We start from the raw sequence: 20,943 nt of genomic DNA, 5'->3' as shown, positions 1-20,943 counted from the left end.
CACTTATTCAAAGATGTTTAACTGACCTTTCCAGAAGATTTGACACCCCTGATGAGGCAGAGGAAGACGACTACCCAGGATATAGCCAGACATCCCAGTATGGGAAGACGCACTTCTCCAAAGTTTCCAATGTCATCAGAAATGTTCAATACATAATGCCTGGGGAGGGAAAAAAAACATGCAAAAAACTTTTTATGTCCATCCTTTAAACTGTGTTGCTCCATATTGACCAGATTATACATTTTCACAACTACAATTTCATCTTAATTTTTTTGTCACCAAAAGCTCACATTTCACATTTACATAACATTGGAATGACATTTCTTTATAACTTTGAATCTAGTTTTTTCAGGTTTGTAACATAATATATGTTCAATTTATCAGATTATTTATATACAAGGAATTTTTACCCACCTTTGTAAACTTTTTAAATATATATATTTTTAATTAAAAAAGAAAGTGTCTTGAAATGGCCCCTTATTTAAAACTTACTGTGTATCACTTAATAAATAAGCTGTACATTATTCAATAAAATCTCCTAAATTTGAAGGCAGCTAGAAAAAATTAAATGTTCACTGGAGAGAAAGTAGATGGAAACCAATCTTATCTAACATGTGCATGTTGGGCCTTGCAATTCAAATAAAAGAATTGCATAACTGATCCTAACATGGCTCCAAATAGCATTCAAGGTGTCCCCTCAAAACCTAAAAAATCAATCACAAAACAAATTCACTTGAAAGCACTGTGTCCGTCAAAAACTTACACAGATAACATATTTCAAACAAGTCACACTCTTTTTAGAAAGTGCCTTTCTGTTGCAGGAAATTGTTCAAATGATTGCAAAATGACTTTAGTGTCCACTCAAGACAAAATACCTTAACCACCAATCAATTGGAGGGTATATTTCTGAACACAATGTGTTCACTCTAACATGTCTTTGACATTTTGGTGGACATACAAGCACTGACAGACCATGGAAAGTCTAGATAGGAAGGGCTGAGCAGTGATTCAAAACCAGTGTCAGACATGATTCAACATTCAAAATGGTCTTTTGATGGGACTTACTTCCAGTATTCCTCACTTGGGCTGGTTCTTTTGGTGCGGTTAACTAACTCAGTCACTCCCTCCACCATGCTGCGGGTGACGTTAGCCATGGTAGTGTTTACTTGAGACACAACTCCACTGCAATCAGGTGTATTCCAGGGGTTATTACAGTATGTCCATGGTAGCAAATTTGTCATAGATGAGAAAAAATAGTAGAAGGCAAGGCAAATAACGACATTGTAGTAGATGCCAATGTAGGTGGACACCACCATCATTCCATAACCAACACCTGCCGAAGAACAAAAGAAAAGAAAGTGCTAAATTGTGATAGATTACAAACATTCAAAGACTTAAAAAAGAAGCACTAATTACAATGGTCAAAAATACTGATCACTCAATATGCATCACTTTTGTGCCTAAAAATGTATGCATGACATTAAGAAAAATACATTATTTTCAAAAGAAGTGTGTTAATGCTTTTGACATGCCACTGAATTGAGACATTGGTGGTTGAATTAAATAGTTGGATAAACAAAACCTTGGACTATATAACAGAAGGAAGTGACCCTACATTTAATAACCATTCGCAACATCCTTTGCCAGCTTTGACACATTGTGGGAGGTTAGTTACTCTTAAAAAAACAAAAACAAAACTTACTTTTCCATGATATTTTTTCAAGGAAGACTGAGAGCATTATTATTCTAGTTGAATATAAAAAAATGCATTTTAAATGTTATAAAACAGTAATGTTTGACTTAACAGTAAAACTATCTTGCTTGATTGTAATGTTTAATAATGCACTTATGTTCAAATTTGATTTGTCAGGATGATCTCTCTCCCAATATTGTACATAACAGTTTTTATTTCTCGGGAAATCTAAGTCTAGTATACATTACAAGCACACAAACCTTTGAACATTGGACTAATCTTCCAGACTCCCAGACAGCCCTGACTGGCAAACTGGCCGAAGGATAACTCAAGGAAGAAGAGTGGAATGCCACAGAAAATCAACATGATAAAGTATGGTAGCATGAAGGCACCTAGAGAAAGAACAGTCACAATTTAGTCATCACTAAGAAATACGTTCAAGATCCAAGAGAATTCTAGAATACTCGTTTTACAATATTTAAAACATGCCCCCCAAAAATCACAGTTGAATTATAAGGTTTTTATGCCACCAAACTGTTTCTGGGAAGTATTAGAACACATCGGTTAAATGACCATAGTTTTCTATACTGTCCTTCGAATAATATGAACTAAAGTAACATATATGATGTTAGGGTCAATTTTGACCCATATTTACTTAAAAGTAAAATAAAAGTCAAATCAAGTAATCATTTTCAAAATGTCTATCATATTGGAAAAATAAGCAGCAGAAATAAAAACTAGAAAATGCACAACTAATTGTTCAAACAAACAAAAAACAACAAGTAGGTTTCATATACAGAAATCAAGAAAATGTACGCAATTTTGTCACTTCAGATGAGAAATCGCATTTTTAGCACACAACAAAGAAATGTTCAAGTCTAAAAGATTTAGTAAATATTTTTTTGATTTTTCAACTTACGTTTAAGTTTAATAAACACATACATAGACCTCAACGTTAAAACACGTAACTAACCGTCAAAAAACTTCTGTGATGAAATGCCTACCTCCTCCATTTCTGTAGCAGAGGTAAGGAAACCTCCAAACATTCCCCAGACCCACAGCATAGCCAACACTTGTGAGGACAAACTCAATTTGATTTCCCCAATTCCCCCTCCGAGAGTTCTCATCCTTATTCGCCGCTTCACCTGGAACTGCTCCATTCTGCAACAAAATCACAATAATGTCATGTTAATGTTGAATTGGATAGGTTATACCCATTGTATTATATATTCTGAGACGTCAATGCCAAGTGGATTATCTATTTGCTTTCAACCTTTTTGATTGATTAGAGAGAGGTTTTAGCAAAATTCTGCAAAAACACCAGCTTCCATAAAACTCAGTAAACAAGTACCACACCGTTGTATGCAACGTCATTTGCTTTATGCATTTTGTAAAACACATTACTGGTGAAGTAAATTAGTTTATTCTTATCTTCCATAAAACACATCCGCAAAAGGGTTGCAAGTGTTGCTGGAGCCTAACCCATCTAACTTTGGGAAAAAAGCATACTACACCCTCGACTGGTCACCAGTCAGCCGTTGAGTACACAGAGAGACAAACGACCATTTGCACTCACAATCATACCGCCACCACGGGAATCGACCCCCCGCCTGACCATACCAAAGTCAGCCGAATGGACCTCAATGACAGAGGTTTTTAACCTGGGTTCGATCGAACCCTGAGGGTTCGATGAGTCGGTCTCAGGGGTTCGGTGAAGCTTCACATGACCATGTGACATTGCTCGGCCAATCAGTGCTGCGAGGAATTGATATATCTTGAATTAAAAAAAAATCATACTTTATTTTGCATTCAAGTAGGGTTTGGTGAATGCGCATATGAAACTGGTGGGGTTAAGTGAATGTGCAAATGAAACTGGTTGGGTTTGGCAACTCTAACAGGGTTAAGAAGCACTGCCCTAAGACCGTGAGGTTACTTGAATTCATTTAACTACTGTCATTTTACTATGATATAAATACCTCTAGGTATTAAATCATAATGTATTAAGTTGTAAACCCGAGGTTGGAGCATAAAGAGAAAAAAACAATAAAATGAAAAATAAAATAATAAAAAAGGAGAAAAATAAATGAAATCTGGAACGTCAAAAGGGAGGGATAGAATGGAGGCACATGTGGCTTCAGTTAATTTAATTTTTTTTAGAAGTACATATTGAATTGATTCATTCTTTCATTCATTTTTGATCCAGTTATCCTCATAAGCGCTGCAGAGGTGCCGGACCCTATCCCAGCCAACTATGGGTAATAGACAGGAAACAAAGTGAATAGGTTTCCATCCGGTCGCAAGGAACAGTGAGGCAAACAACCTTTTATGCTCACATACTTATATCTAATGACTATTTAGAGTGTTCAACCAGCGTCCCATGCTTGTTTTTGGGATATGTGAGGAAGGCAGATCACCCAGAGAAAACCACCAAAATCAAGCATATGTCCATTGATATCTTATGGAAAAGACTTTCATTTGTAAGTTCAGTATGAGGTGAATCAACTGCAGCAGACAGAATCTAAAGTGATGTCAACAACTTACAAGTCCCTGAGCATATGGTCTTGACATCCTGATTACAAGATTACCCAGCAGATACCCTCTCCTCACCTTCTGTACAGCTTCAGCTAAATGTACTTGTTGAAGTATTTGCTGCCTTCCATCTGGAATATCATACATTTACCTTAAGGACAATTTAGTGTTCAACCAGCCTAATAACATGCAAACTCCAAACCATCAAAAACTGTGAGGTGGATGTTTTAACCACTCGATTACCGATCTTCAACATACTTATCAAAATCAAATCTTTCAGATTGCCAAATGAATTAACTCATTTATATTGGGTTTTTGGGGAAGGGCTGACCATTTTAGGTTATACCACAACAAATGTATTTAACTTAAGTCTGGACTTTGAGTGGCCACTCCAAAACGTTTAGTTACTTACTTTAAACCCTACCGACGGGTCATTGTCCTACTGCACAAAACGATAATGCTGGGCAGTTGGCTGAAATGTTTTCTGGTTGACAGAAGTATTCATTGTTTTAATAGTCCAGGCAAGTCACTTCGTGCGACATCAACATCAAATATACTAGTAAAATTTCCCGAGTGAAACTAGCTGGCATGATCTGTTCAGCTGTGTCACTCTCCTCCTTTGGTTATTGCAAGGCTTTTTTGACATGCGGCACGCAAACAGTAAAGTACTACTTATCCCTAACTTAGAGGTCAGCACAACAGCATGGGAATCCTCTAATGTGGCTGACTGTGCTGAATATTTTTAATAACTATTTATCAATGGCCCAGAAGTTTTCAGGAGGCTGAACATATTCATGGGTTTGGCAAAGATATCAAAATTAACTCTTGTGAGAATATCTGAGGGGGTTAGGTGTGTGTGTATCCAACACATATATACAGTTGTGGTCAAAAGTTTACATACACTTGTGAAGAACATAATGTCATGGCTTTCTTGAGTTTCCAGTTATTTCTACAACTCTGATTTTTCTCTGATAGAGCGATTGGAACAGATATGTTTTTGTCACAAAAAACATTCATGAAGTTTGGTTCTTTTATGACTGTATTATGGGTGAACAGAAAAAAGTGATCAAATCTGCTGGGTCAAAAATATACATACAGCAATTTTGGTGACTTAGAAAGTTGTGTCAGTGAAATGAGCTTCATGGCATGGGCTCTTAACTTCTTTTGAGTGATTATGAGTGACTACAGCTGATGACTTATCTGAGGCCATTTAAATGGGGGTCATTGGATGCAAACGAGACTGTGTCGATAATCTGCGGAAACTCAATGGACTTGAAACCAAAGCAAGCATCTGAAAAAGACACCAGCAAAACCATTCAAAGCGAGTTCAGTCCCGAAACGCTGTAAGCTCGTATCTCAAGGTACTACTGTAAACCCATACGCCATTCTTTAGAAGGCCTGTCACCAGACATTAGTCTGTTTTTTTTCAGTAGAGCATATGAAATGCATAGGCAAAAAAATATTACTCATTTTTTTCATTTTGAATAAGCCTAAAGTATATTGTGATTCCCATTCACATTAATCATTACGTCTAAGGGTGTTTTTTTAATTCCTGACCAGCGTACAAAACAAAGTGAACATTGTATAACAAGAAAATACTGAAGTTTCAACCAGGCTAAAAAAAATGCCATATTCCTTTCATGTTACATACACTTAACCACCAACATAGATTACGGAAGTAGACAATTTAAAGGTTTGAGCTTTATATTAGGTATGTGGTGAGGAGTTTGACCCCCAACCACTAAAAAAACCCAGTTCTGTGCTTTGGGGGCAAAGGTCTTTGGGGGGTGTGATGATAGAGAAAGGTCTTGTCTTGAGCATCCTTTAATCTTAGAGCAGGTGGCGCAACCAGGGAGTTAAACAAACATGTGTTGGTGAGGAGATTGCGTAGAATGAAACCTTTCACAGCGGTGTTGATGTGCTCTCGCAGCAGTTTACAGATTGCACAAACCATGTGTAAAGTTGATTTTGGAAAAAAGAAAAAGCCAGAGAGAGAGGGAGAGATCGTGCAGCTGTCTGCTGTTTTAGTTTTCTAAAATTAATATATAATGTATGTCACACTTGGCTATCAGAGAAAACACGCAGATGTTTGAACATGGAGGTCCTGTTTAAGTTTCAGCTCAGACAAATCAGCCATAGTCTCAAACTAAACAAGTGATTACTAGGTTTTAAGTATGTTAACAAAGTTTATAATTAGGTACATTTTTACAATATGTGATAATGTATCACAAATTTAGGTTTTATTATGCAGACTAAAAGTTACAGAGAATTGAGTAATACAATATTTTGCATCTAGATGGATTTCAGTTTTTTTTTTTTGATAATAGTTAAAAGCATTTGTACTGCTTTTGGTTTGTTTGATTTGTGGTCATTTAAATATTCCAATCTCATTCACACTGGATTCCAAGATTTGTAATGAGGTGTAGACATTTCAAACAATCACAAACCACCTAGCTGCTTTGTATCAGGGTGGCAAAGTTAAAACAACAACACCAACTGTGATTAATATAAAATTATGCCTGGTAATTGAGTTGTTGTGTACTTTTAATGGGAGTTTGATTTTTTATTATGTTTTACCGAAATTGTTAAAAATGCATAAAACAATAAAATAAAGCTTTGGGATTAGAAGGCATTCTTACAAAACAAAAACAGCTGTATGCTTTATTCACAAACCAGCAGTTACCGGTTTTGCAAGCCCAGGGACTAGTTTAAAGTTGCATTGCATGTACATATAAAATAAATGCAACAAATGCAACAAAATAAACAGTTTAGCAATAAAAACAAAAGAAAAAAAATCTGCTTGGAGAAATGCTAAATTTAAAAAATTGGTTAGGAAATGTACTCATGTCAAAACAAAGCGTGTTTGCTTCCAGGCTGAGGGACTAACTCAACCGAAGAATGATACACTTTGATATTATGGGAAAAACTAAAACTTCATAGTTTCTCATTATATGTTCACAATTCAAATGACCTTTAAATTTGCACCCAGGTGCTGTGGCCTATGGTCTTGGTTCCTGTAAGCTGTGGGGTCAGCCAGTCACTGACTCAATTTCTCTGTCACGTTTTTTTTTTTTTTTTTTTGGACCATCTGGGCTTTACATAAGACCACACATGGCCTTGCCTTATTCACCCCCTAGTTTTAGCAACTTTTGCCTATTTTCAAGGTCCCTTTTGAGTTAATGTTTAGTTTTTTGAAACACGTGCATCGATCAAGTCAATTTTATTTACATTTCACAACAATACAAACACTAGTGTCAATGAAATTTAGTTAGTACTACCATAACATTGTAAAACTGAAAAATCAAAACACTTAGTTGTGCTGATATCAGTGTATCAGTCAGAGTAAAATATGAATATTCAAAAATCAAAGTCAAGGCCTGTTGAAAAGACGAGTTTGTTTAAAGAACACCTGAGCCTCATTTGAGAATGCATGTGTCTCTTTGAAACCAAATATGTCAACGTATTTTCTCACATTGACCGTCTACGCATATAAACCGTACACTTAAAATTGTTGAATTTTACAATTTCTCTCGTATAAGACGCCCCTTGATTCACAATTGTCACCTCAATATTTATGGTTTATTGGAGTACAAATGTGTTACATTGAAGGGAAAATATTAAGAAAAATCATCACACGTGGCATTTCTGAGATACTGTATGAATCGAAGGTATTGTCTACTTGATTTCCCAAAAGGTGTATCCTGCACGAGCAGTACAAATAGCAAGTGTTTCTGTCGCAGTCTAGTTTTCACCAAGGCTCTGGATGCAATAATTGCAAGAGATACAAATTACGGAGGTATCAAGCCTGATATTTTAATGATCAACCACAAGACTTTCGATCAACCTTAACCTATATTGGGATGTCCTGACATGGTAAACACTACAAACACAAGTATCAAGGCTACTCGCATCTGGCTAGTCAGAGCATGTTTAACTACTCGTAATAGATAAGATGGCGGCGCTCTGAGCGAATAATGGCAGGAACATTATTGATCGTACATGCACTTCTTCAAATCTCTTCGTTCCCTCCGGCGACTCAAGTCTCCTCTCTACCGCATAGTAAGCTGAAATTATCCAAAAGTGTGATTGGGAGTGTTAAAAGTTACTTTATATCTGGCTCAGAACGTACCACAGCAAGAGCTGATAGTTACCTGTGATAGGCTACAGCACCCCCATCACCCCTTTTCTGAAAACTACTATAGGAGAAGAATAAATTATGCAATTCATCATGGAGCAGGTCAAGAATGGAACATATTCCTATCAGATTCATTCAGTACCACTAAAATGGGTAGCATGTTTGAAAAAAATGTGACACGATATTTAAATTGTCGTTTTCAATAAATTGAACATCAACAACTACAAAAATATGTATCTTATTTTCCAATCAAAGATGGTGGATGAGTTATTCAAAGTGGCACACGTAATTTTTATTCAGCCTATGCAGAATTTTGTAAACATCCTTGTTTGCAATGACTGAAACCACTCAACCATTACAGGAAAAAAAGCCCACCGGATCCCCTAAAAACAGACTGTTCTAAGCGCTCTTTATAAGTAAGCTCTGATGTGAGAGTAATAGGCCTAAAGACAGTGTAGACTGGCTTCTCAACCTTTCACCATTGGGAGCCACATACCAAAAGATCCTGTTGGACAGAAACTGAATAAAACCTTTTGCTTGGCTAAATGACAACAATCAATAGATGAGGCATCAGGCTTAGAAGGGTTGAAAAATGTTTCTATAGTAGAACTTTCATTCAGAAAGTAGAAGCTAAGGGCCTTGTGGTGTAGAGATTCACTCGCCTGACAACAGTGTGGCCAGACGTGGGCTTGATTCCTGCTGGTGGCAGTATAATTGGGAGTGTGGATGGTTATTTGCCTTTTTGTGTGTCCTATGACTAACTGACTAACCAGTTTGGGGTGTAGTCTGCCTTTTCCCAAAGACAGTTGGGTTAGGCTCCAGCAACCCACGCAACCATTTGGAAGATGAAATGAAGAAGAAAAGAATGAACGTTAAAGTTAAGACTGGAAATGTCTTCAATTGGTAATCTTCAAAGGTGGCTCAGGTGTATTTTAACTGAAAATAAGTCAACAATACGCAACTGCTGTTTTTTCCGATGTTTTAGTTAGAATCTCATCCCAATTTTTTTTGCTGTTTATTTTGAATGAATAAAATTGATGACCTTACAATGTTATGTATTCTCAGTTTTTTACTACATCCCAAAAAACATGAAAAGTAGGTTTATTAAACATTAAGATGGGATTCGATCAAAGTAATCATAACTGATAAACATAGTAGATGTTTGTTAAGTATTCATCAGTAAGTGTAGAAAAATGTTGGATGAATTGAAAATGTTGGATAAATTGAGGTGATTGTGATGGTACTTTGTACTGTGACATATACTGCAATACCCTTCCTTATAATCCAAAAATTAAAGTATTGGTATAGATGAAAAATTATCCCGAGGTCAGTATATCTAACTATATGAGTAAGACTAGTATATGTTTACAAAAGTACACTCTGAATTAGCCCTGAGTATGAGTCTGAGGATAAATGTTTGTCCGTCTGCTTGTGCCCTGCGTTGGGCTGGCAACCAAATAATATCACCAAAAATATTTTTTTGCATGCACTATATACATAGGTAAAGTCAATCATGAGTAAGAGTATTAATGATGGCCATTTGCAAAAGGTGGTCATCTTTTTATCTTCTCTAAAGATCAGCATCATGGGAGCCTCAAAATCATTGACCAAACATCAATAAAAAAATATTGTTTATATCCTGATTTATTGGACACATACAAAGAGCTAGGTTAGCCTGTCTGTTTTCAACTTTAAAAATAGAGTAAGAAAATTGGAGACCACAGTTGTAATTCAGGCCAAGAAAAAGATGAACTGAAGTGAAGAGGATGACCCCTGTACAGTTACTTATTGAGGATTTCAGGTGGCCTCGGGGTCATCACAGTATCCACTGGGGAGATTATGTCTCCAGACTTGACTAAATAAGTTTCGAGACTACGCTAAAGGAACTGGAAGAGGTTGCTGGTGAGTCTGGGCTTCACTGCTGAAGCTGCTGCCCTCACAAAACATCCTCAAATATAGCAGAAGATATATGTATGTATGTATGTATGTATGGATGGATTTATGTATGATGACAATGATGATTAACATGTGTGCAAGAAAGATAATATTTAGAGTGTGATTAATTGTACAAATGGAATTGGATGGCATTCCTTTCTCAGGAAAACCTTATGGTATAGGAATTACAGTAAATTTCATACTCCATTAAGTCACAGCTTTTCGGTCATTGCACACAATTTAGAAGAGTATTTGTAGTCGGTACTCAGAAGTAACTTCAGGGGGAATCAGTGGACCTTTAAAGTACTAAATCTACAATCGAAATAAACAAATAAAAACACTTGAAATGAATTGGGAGAATATTTGGAAAATCTAGACAGATGTTGCAATTTTATTAAACTGAGCAATATGTAGTATGAAATGGAAGCATCTAATACTGCCAGAGAGTGAGGTTTTCAGAGAGTCCGATCATTAAAGCTATGGCAACACAATTCTGCAACACTCCCCTTCCCTTTGCCTTGTTCACTCATTTGCTTAATAAGTTCACTTGTGCGTAGGCCTTCATTGGGTATGGCTGTCAAGTGATGCGCGAGACTCAGCCCGCGGAGTGGTTTGCCCTCGCAAGCTGTTCACCTGCACCCCCCCGCCCCCCTCAACCCTCCCACTGTAATCAGCCTTCAACACACACACACAAACACACACATTTTCTGTTTAGCTTTCATAATTTGCTCCATTTTAGGAGCATTTGAGTTGAGATATACTATGTAGTAAGGCCTGCTTTTTCAAGTAATATATTTATTAAAGCAAATAGTAGAAAGATGTTTTGTTCGAGGATATAACTGTGATGCATTTCTGTCTTAAGCTCTTCAATTGACGTTTAGATAAAACTTTTCCGCAATGTAGGAAGTAATACGACCTTAAAACAAATCGAAAAAGAAAAAATAAGTAGTCAAACTGTTTCCTTTGATAAGCATGATTTGAGAAGTGTGTTTGATAGCAATGATGATAACGAAAATATTTCGTTGACGAACATTTTTCCATGACGTGACATGTCGTGGTTAACTTTAATATAATGAGATGATAATGAGTTTGAGTGATTAGAAGAATATGTGACATACTTTGTCATTTGTTCACAATGTATGACATGTGGTCATTGTTCGTGTATTTAGTCACCCTGCAAACTTGCAGTGTTTGTTCGTGTCCCTCTTGTGATGCCCTTGCCCTTACCGGTGACTGTATTTAACAATGTTTATAACGGAACATGGTTGGTTGGAAACAACGCAAGTATAAATGATTATATTTCAAACATAATTAGAAGAACCCTATGCATTGACCCTTTGGGAGTCGACCAATTTGGTGGCCACAATAACTGAAATGGTACCTGAAAGTTTGTCACAGTGATATTTATTCAAAGATAATTTAGTTATTTTAACATATACAATTTGTTTCAGTAAATAATGTATTATAATTTTAATTCATCAATTCATTTTCGGTACCGCTTATCCTCACAAGGGTTGCAGATGGTGTGGAGCCTATGCCAGTGGACGACGGGCACCAGGCGGTAGAGATACTGAATTAGTGGGCAGCCAAGTGCAGAGAACAAGCAGACGGACAACCATTCACGCTCGTAGGGGCAATTTAAAGTCTTCAACGTGCCTAACCAAGCATGGGTTGTTTTTGGTATGTGGGAGCAAAGCGGATAACCCAGAGAAAAGAAAGTGGATAACATGAAAACTCCTGTTATCGAATACTCAATCATTATTTTAACTATTCATATAATTATTTCGTTTTCACATTTTGTTGTAAATGGAGTGCAGGCAAATATTTTTGTTTGTATGTGGTGCCAACGTCTGCATTGTATGTTATGGAAAGTACATTTTAACATAGTTCATCATGCAGAGTATGCCATTTAATCTGTATTTGGACTGTCTAAATCCATTGCACAAATCGGTTAATATTCAGTTAAAAATGTTGGGAATTTTGGGGGGAGTAAAAGCTTTGGATTTTAAAGATGAAACGTTTGGAATAGGTACTTGTTGACTCAAACTATAAAAAAAACATTGTTGGTGAAAACTAACACATTTTGGAATGACTGAAATATGACTAAGAGCATTACATTTTTTCGTCCACAAGACTGTGACGAAAATTAAAAAGGCTGCCAAATCAACAATGCGTTGGAAATGCCTTCACCAACTCAAGACTATGAATGTAATGACAATGTGAAGTGAAAATAAGGAGAAAATTAGATTTTCACAATTTCTCCTTAACAAGTGTAGTACTTTGATGTATTTTCCTATATTACTTTCTTGCATGGTAAATTGATTTTCAAATTACTATGTATAAGGTCGGCATGTTCGTGCTAACGTTGTTTGCGTTGGTGTTAAGTGACTGGGTCAAAGAGTGTCCCAAAGTGTCTACCAATGTTGGTCGGTGATTTTAAGCTCAATTGTGGAAGAGTAGTTGCTAGTCAGTCGTATGGCACACAGAAAAACAATCATTTGCACTCACAATCATACCGCTATGGCATACACTGAGACAGACAACCATTTCCACTTCCAATTACACAACCACCAAATGGGAATCCATCCCTCACCTAAAGGCAACCTACAGACCAGACAACAATCATTCAGCACTGCCCTCTTCTGGCTAATCCATAACCTATGGAAGGCTTCCCTCAATTGACACTCTTAACTATTATTCCACAATTCTTTAATCAACGCAATACAAATTGAAAATCAAGCTCTGTGGATCGATACAGGTTTGCCCATGATACATACATACATACTTTAGAGATGATCAGTTTTCGAACAATAATAATAAGTTATGCTTTAATGAATTGACAAAAAAAGATTTCAACATCACTCTCACATGAGCAGTAGCATCTCTGTCTGTTTGCACAAATTGAGTCTGTGCACCATTTTCTAGACGTTTATTTATTTATTTTTTCAAATTGACACTGGCAAGTCAGCAAGGACAAACCTTTGCTGTCCCTGTACCAAATTCCAAAGTACATTTCGCATGGCCCGCACTGAAACGAAAATATATTTGTGTTGTGTTTTATGCCATGTCTTGAAAAATTCCTATGGGTGTTTTCATGGTTTGGAAAATTCTTGAATTTTTCACACAGTCCTTAAAAATGCATGGAAATGAATGCAATATTTTTCAGTGCGTAATAAGTATTTTACCCCTTCTTAGATATTTTCTGACCAATTTATTTTCATTCAGTTTTATTTCATGTGAATTCTAATTTTGTATCTTCTACAACTAACAACTCTGAAAATTACGATTTCAGACCGAATCGTGAGAACAAACAGTTCGTAAACCTTCATGTTTTCTAAAAGGGAACATTGGTTTGTATAGGAACCAACCTGGGAGAATCGCTGGGAATAAAATGTACTTTTCAACAAAATAAGCCACATTATCTACTTGGCATGCTACTGTGAGATGCAGAAAATCTTCTTATTTACAAACCAATAATTTAGGTCAATCTGTTAAGCTTTCTTTTCTCCGTCAAATTGGTTTTGATCAGCTATGTTCCTAAAAATATCAATCATCAAGAATACAAGTAAATTTAGGGAATAAATCAGGCACATTAATGCAATGTGGCATTTTGCAGAATGGCTTTAGAGTCTAGTGTGAAAAATTATTATTTTCAACAACTCAAAGAAAAAAGCATTAACTGAGCAATTAGCCCCCCAATGACATTAATTTCAAATGATTTCACTTAATGTTTTATTCGAAAGGGAGGATGTCAGAACTTCTCGTTAATAAATGAAGTTCCGGTCAATGTCAACTCATTATTTCAATTATTAGTCAAGCATGTCAACAATTCGGAGGAATTCAGACCACTGTCGCAACACCTTGAGTTCAATCTGCCACTGAGAGGTTAACTGTTAATATTTCTGGGCTTAGCATTTTATATAATTGGAAACATGTTTATCTTCTACAGGCCTCAGTCAATAGTTAGTATTTTTTTCTAGCAAGTAGCCTTAAAATTATTGCGACGGCAATGCACTTAGAATTTAAAGTGAAAACTCCTTAATAACGCCCTGCGATCAGCTGGCCACTGATTTAGGGTCTCATGCAAGAAAGTCAGCTGGAATAGGCTCCAGAACCCCCGGCAACCTTTGTGAGGATAAAGCGGTTCAGAAAATGTATGGATGAACTCCTTGATTACAACCAAAACAGAAATTAATATTAATATGACCACTGACGGGATTTTTTAAAGTGTGGCTGTAACTAAAGACTCAAAATGAAAGCATCTATGTGCATTAAGTGTCTAGAAGTCAGACAATGTAGTTTCATGTTTTTTTTTTCATCGTGCGCTACAATATTTTCAAAATAAGGAATGCAAAAAAAAATCGTTATCGGAGTATACAGGTAAGTTATCTTCATTTTCTACCTTATAATAAAGAGTGCTGAGATATTTTGACAATTTAAATGTAAAATTGTAAATGTAACCAGAATTAGTACAACATTAATAATTGTACAGGAATTATGAGAAATTAGTTTATGTTCTGGAGTTTCTATTTACTAATCAATGTAAGCGCTTCATGTAGAACTTTATTATTTGACAAGCCTTGCTTAATATTTTAATCACTACACCTCTGGCACTGTTGTAATTCCTGACCAAAGATATTGCTTAATTAAATCAAGAGGGTGATGCTGGTCTAATACACACTTTTGGAATAATTGTGGAAGATTAAGCTCTATCATTTCTAATGTTTTTTTTGTGGTATTCTGTCAGGGAGTTGAGTGCATTGAGCATTTTTAAGCATATAACATTGTTTTAATATTCTTGCATTTTGGTTTGACAATTTTAAATACATACTTAAATCTGAACATTGAAAAATATTATGACTGCCACTTGAAAAGAAGAATATTATAGGTAGCCTTTAACATACAGCGCCTAAAAAAATTATATATATTAGACCACAAACCAAAGATCAAAATATTTAAGGCACAGCTAAATATGTTGTGTGGTACTCAAGAACTGTGAAAAGGGGCAAAAAGCGCTTGAACAACCATCCATGTGAGTTCCATAGCAGTCATATCAATAAAATTGGCATTATTGGAATCCACGCTTCTCACTCCTATTGATTGCAATGAGATACGCAATATTACTTTTATGTTAAAAATGGTTATTTAATTTTGTACTCTTTTATCAGTGAGCATACACTATTATAATAATAATAATAATAATAGTAATTGGACATATTATTATTATTAGTATTATTATTATAGTGTATGCTCTGATAAAAAGAGTAAAAAAGTAAATAAGCATTTTAACATAAAAGTAATATTGCGTATCTTATCGCAATCAATAGGGTTGAGAAGTATAGTAATAGAATATTTATAATGATAGTTTGTAAACACTATTCTGAGAATTGTCCAAACAATGAAATATGCCAATTTAATTTTGATAATCAAAAATTCAATGTTTGGACATATAAAGCTGTAAATATAACTGTTTTTATTGAAATGCAAAATGCATGTAAGAGATGCCTCAGTGTGTGCGTAGGTGCTAAGTCAATCGGCAGTAGCCATCGGAAACAGGAGACAAGGACTTGGCTTAAAGCATAGCAAAGCAACATGGTGGGGTCCACACATATGCACGCACACATTTTGTTTAACTGGCATATCATAAATAACCTGTTTATCTTCAACGGGGAGGACAATTTAATTGTTTCAAAGTCAGCTACCGTCTAAAGCAACAGGACGTCTGTGCCAATGTGTTTGCTTATAGCAACTTGTGGTAGGGGAGGGCACTGGGGCATAAATATCTTCTTTTTCTGGACCCTTCTACTTTTCTACTCTGTCACTCTCATTCACACACACGGCGGTGCGGCCCACTTCCTTACCAGTCCCATCTCTCACAGTGGTAGCCCGGACTTCCCACTGCAATTACTTATAAGAACTTTTCAGGGCCGCCACACGTGGTCAGGTTTTTAAAGAGCTACGTCTCCCCCCTCACATGGTGCGGGGGGTATTGAGTCGTCACAGACCTCCTGAATGATCACCGAAAAATAAGGCGGCGTAGACAATAGCACGTCTTGTTGAATTCAATTCTTTCAGGAGCCAGTACCGTTGTCCAGGCAGCTCCAGGCAAAACAATCATTTCTTTGATAGTCTAAGAAACACACTCAAGTTGGTTGCTCCTATAAACTGCCTTTAACTACTTTTAAATTAGGATCTAAACACAGTTCACCTCTGACTGGAACTGTACGTTATAGAAGTTAGATCCTTCATGTGTTTTCTCTAGTGCCGAGAGTAAAAAATGACCTGCTTCTTGATGCAAGTAAAAATGAAAAAAAAAAAATCCACCAAGAAATCGATCATCAAGAACTGACCTGGTCCGCAGTAGAAGCAGCAATGGTGTTCGATTCAGACATGGTGTGATGCTCTGGTCCAGTGGTGCTACTCAGCTGGACCTTGTAGGTTCCGTCATTCACGCCTTGCCTTTCAGGTCCTCAGTAAATGAGAGGGTAGAAAACACAGTATTTGCTCCCTTTTTCTCTGCCTTGATTAATGCTGAATTACTTTCACCTCATTTCATCGGATGGAGCTCAGCTTCCTCTCCGCCTCTCTCACTCATTCGGCATGGTAGCCCATTCTCTCTCCCTATCCCCCATTCCCCTCCCTCCTTCTGTGATCCCAGTTCTCCCTCCCGTCACCCTCTTACTTTTTACTCACCCCAGTCTCTCTCTCTCTCTCACTCCTCTCATTGATTTACTTTTCTTTTTTGCCTCTTTTCAGTTGTATTTTGCTGTTTCAGGAATATGCATCCGTCCGTCCTCGTCTCCGCCACATCCACCTCCTCCTATTTTCATGCCCCCGCCCTCCTTTCACAAAAAAGACACAGGAAACATCCAAAGTCTTTCTCCTCTACCTCCACAATGAATGGCCTATTGTCAAACCAGCACCTTGGCAGAATGCATAAACAGAAGCAGAGGAAAACGATGGAGGAATTTGTGTGGTTTGTATATAGTGTTGCACTTGTACACTGATTAGCAGAGTAAAATACGATGTTTTTAGAGCATGTATGGGCTGCAGCCAAACACTCTTTTCTCCTCTTTCTACCAACAGATTAAACTTGAAGAAAATAAAACCTGACGTCACTCGTCTGTCCCTCTTTTAAGCTTTTTTTCTCCTTCTCTCTTACTTCATCCACTTGTTTTCAGAGGCAGCTGCTGCAGCTCTGAAGACCACCAACACCCTCTCTTTCAGTGGCACTTGACTCTTCCAAATCCTCGTCTGTCTCTACAACCTGACATTGCCAATGCCTCCCGCCCGTCACCCCCTGCACACCAAACACACAAACACACAAACACACACACACACCCTGCACAATGTCACACTGAGAGAACAGCTCTACTCTTTGGTCTTGTGTGCCACATGTTTCACTGAGTTACACCCTTATAAATTCAAACTGGTCCTTTGGACTTGTTTTGTCTCACATATTGTTCTTGTCTATTACCATATGGCGAATGTCAGTCCTTAATTTCAGGCGTGGAATTGTCATACCAATAAATGTATGAGACGAGCTGCTGTAAATAAAATACAAGTTAGGTGTCATAAGTAGGTGTTGATAAGAAGCTGAAAATCAACACTGAGGCATCAGTATTGAATTTCATTGAACATGAAAAAACACTTATAATGAATATATTGTAATACAGCCACTATTTCCAGTGTGCTATGTGAAAGTGTTGAGGGTTAAAAAAAAAGAACAAAGTCAATGCACATGTCACAACATGGCCATCTAAAGCAAGCTTTAGCAACAGCCCACCATACTACGAAACAGATGGACTCAAATCTAAACTAAATCACTAATGGCATCATTGCCCCTATATTTTTTCTTGCTTACCCACATATTTGAGCTGGAATCTAACCAATACCCGACTTCATAGGAAAGATGGGCTAAGCCCTGTGTGGAGTTTACATGTTCATATTTTAAACTGACTGACTGACTTATGGCATATGTAAAGTCAAAAATAATAATATGCAGAAGGGTAATCCATCCGGCGCTAATTGATATTTGCAAATACATATAGTGGTGCTTCTACTTATGAATGTCTCTAACATACAAAATATTCAGGTTACGAAAAACCTTGCTGGTAATATTTTGTCTCTGGCTTCAAGAGAAATTCAAAGTTACGAAACACAAAACGACAAAAATTCAATGTCATGATAGAGTTTCTACCCCATTGGCTATTACCGTTGAAATGGCTATCCGGGGTATGACCAAAAGCGCACTTTACAGGAGTTTTTTTGGGACCATGGTGGTGTTGCTCCAGTGGTGAGTTCCTGATTCATGTGCTGTACATTGACCCTTATTTGTAAAAGAGTTCTGACACGTTTTTTTTTCTTGCGATTTTCTTAGTGTGCTTAATACCGCTTCATTATTTGCTTTTCATTATGGGGCCAAGAAAGTTATGGTGCAAGTGAAAAGAAATGTGCTGTTTTCAGTATTCACAATTCTTGCTTTAACCCAGCTCGGCAGAGGCAAGAGTTGTAAGATATTTTATCAAATGTAAGAGGTCGGCAAGGCGGCTGAGTGGTTAGCATATCTGCCTCACAGTTCTAGGGTCCTGGGTTTGAATCCAGGTCAGTCCTCATGTGGGGACTTTGCATGTTCTCCTTGTGTCTGAGTGGGTTTTCTCCAGGTACTCCGAATTCTTCCCACATTCTCAAAACCATCATAGTAGGTGGGTTGGACATTCAACTGCCCCTCATTGTTTGTGTGAGTGTGAATGGTTGTCCGTCTGCTTGTGCCCTGCAATTGGCTAACCGCCATTTCAGGGTGTCCCCCGGCTCCGATTCAAAGTCATCTGGGATAGGCTCCAGCAGCCCCCGAGACCCTCCTGATGATAAGTGTTTCAGAAAATTAGATGTAACGTAATTTTATGTTATGTGTTTGCATGTGTGTGGGTTTCAAGTGTAGTATTAGGGATCTCATCACGGGTTGAAAAGAATTAAAGCTTTTACATGTAAAATGTGTGTAATTACAAAAAACAACCACTTCTGGAACTAATTAAAAGGTACAACTGTAGTTATTAGCCACAAAAAATAGGGTAAATGGGTTAAAGCCTTGAATTAAAAAAACAAACAATGCCAACCACAAGGTGCACGACCTTTTATAATAACAGTATTTTTACAATGTCTTGTAGATGCAACACTTCTTCAATTAGCAAATGCCTCTCACCTAAATATAGCTCGAACCTGCCACTCATTAGAGGCTCATTACTTCTAAACTGTGTTTCCAACAAAACAATGCCTCTTTGCTTGTTTTCAAGAATGTAATCGAGCAATTGCTTGACTGTGGCATTGAGTTTTCAACCTGTCTTGTGTAAAAGTGGGATTGAATCTAATCATGTTTTTATTTAGTAACAACAGTCTTGCACTTAACCGTTTATTGGCTGCATTTAAATGGACACATTTAATCAGATGAAAAATCTGATCAGAATCAAATTTATTTATGTACACACCATAATCTAAACCTATCAAACCCATTCTTATCAAGATTCTATTCTAAATGAGATGGTTGATTTATATCGACTTAATCATCCAAAACGTAATAATAATCAAAACGTTTTAACACAAACACTTATTCCGAAAAGCTTCGGAACAAACCGTGTTCACAAAACTTGTCTCTGAGTGTGACAGTATTTGCTTTTCTGTTCAAAAAAGTTGAACTAGAGTGAGTGGAAGACAGGGTGAGCATCAACTGGGCTGGTTCTAGAGGTGACTATGCAGTTCCCTTCAAAAAGAGTGCTCTCAGCCAAAGCACCTTCTCTGTCCAATACCAATTAACATAGGTGAACTCACATCTCAGAACCTCTTCGCCAATTATTTTTAAGCCTGGCTGTTAGATGAACAAAATTGCGACCACAACGCTGTTTAAAACTGTGCTACGTGTGTATATGTGTGTCATCGTTTATCTTCAACAAGAAAATAAATATGCCCTTGGCTACAATCTTACATATTTACATTTATACGTTCATTAACATGAATATAAATATGTTCATTAATATGTGCTGTACCTGATTAAATGAGTCAAACTCAAGACTGAAATGGTCTGTAGAAGAAACAACACGCAGCTTGCTCGAGATATTTAAATATTTAACAATTAACAGGCAATGGAAAAAATGAGAAAAACATGTTTAAAAAGGAAAAAAAATGATTTCCATAGTTGAGTAATGATTCCTAATGCCACTTTATTCTGTCACTACAATGAGGCAGGCTGTCAACATTGTTTTAACAATGAATATGGTAATACCTTTCCAGTAATATTACACCCGAAGACACAAACTTGAATAGTTAAAGGAAATTGAAAGACACAATGTCATTACTGACTGACTTGCAACTATACAAATGATGTCACCTCGCGCGATGTTTCCTAACAATAGTGCTTCTTTAAAATTCAAAGAAAAATCCATTGTTCTTTGGAAGAAAGCAAACTGTTCTCCTGATTCCAAGGCCCCTCAAAGAGGTAATTGTTTCTTGCTTTTAATGTCTTTATTTGTTGCATCTTTTATATATGTTTTACATTCACTGGGCCATCGGATAAATTGGTTGTTAAAATAAAATCTGCATTCAAGTGTTATTAATTTACACTGGCAGTACCCCCGGAATCTGCACCAAAAATCTTTGA

General features: G+C 36.8%; 1 protein-coding gene across 5 annotated transcripts in view; it reads right to left on the bottom strand.

The window, feature by feature from the left end:
• Window positions 1-20,943, bottom strand: part of slc6a9 (solute carrier family 6 member 9) — a 44,620-nt gene that overhangs the window by 10,310 nt on the left and 13,367 nt on the right. For 3 of the 5 annotated variants that reach the window (XM_077723840.1, XM_077723839.1, XM_077723836.1), the window contains exons 3-7: window positions 16,643-16,761; window positions 2,698-2,854; window positions 1,954-2,085; window positions 1,066-1,333; window positions 27-159 (exon numbers count right to left, since the gene is read on the bottom strand). In XM_077723840.1, coding sequence (XP_077579966.1) covers window positions 27-159; window positions 1,066-1,333; window positions 1,954-2,085; window positions 2,698-2,854; window positions 16,643-16,684 — 732 coding nt within the window. In that variant the 5' untranslated portion in view covers window positions 16,685-16,761. Of the gene's footprint in view, window positions 1-26; window positions 160-1,065; window positions 1,334-1,953; window positions 2,086-2,697; window positions 2,855-16,642; window positions 16,907-20,943 lie in introns of those variants that run through there. The other 2 variants (XM_077723837.1, XM_077723841.1) reach the window with 2 other exon arrangements.

The sequence above is a fragment of the Stigmatopora nigra genome, chromosome 9 (assembly GCF_051989575.1).
Source record: "Stigmatopora nigra isolate UIUO_SnigA chromosome 9, RoL_Snig_1.1, whole genome shotgun sequence".
NCBI classification, from domain to species: Eukaryota; Metazoa; Chordata; class Actinopteri; order Syngnathiformes; family Syngnathidae; genus Stigmatopora; species Stigmatopora nigra.
This window is presented reverse-complemented; position numbering and strand designations above follow the sequence as displayed.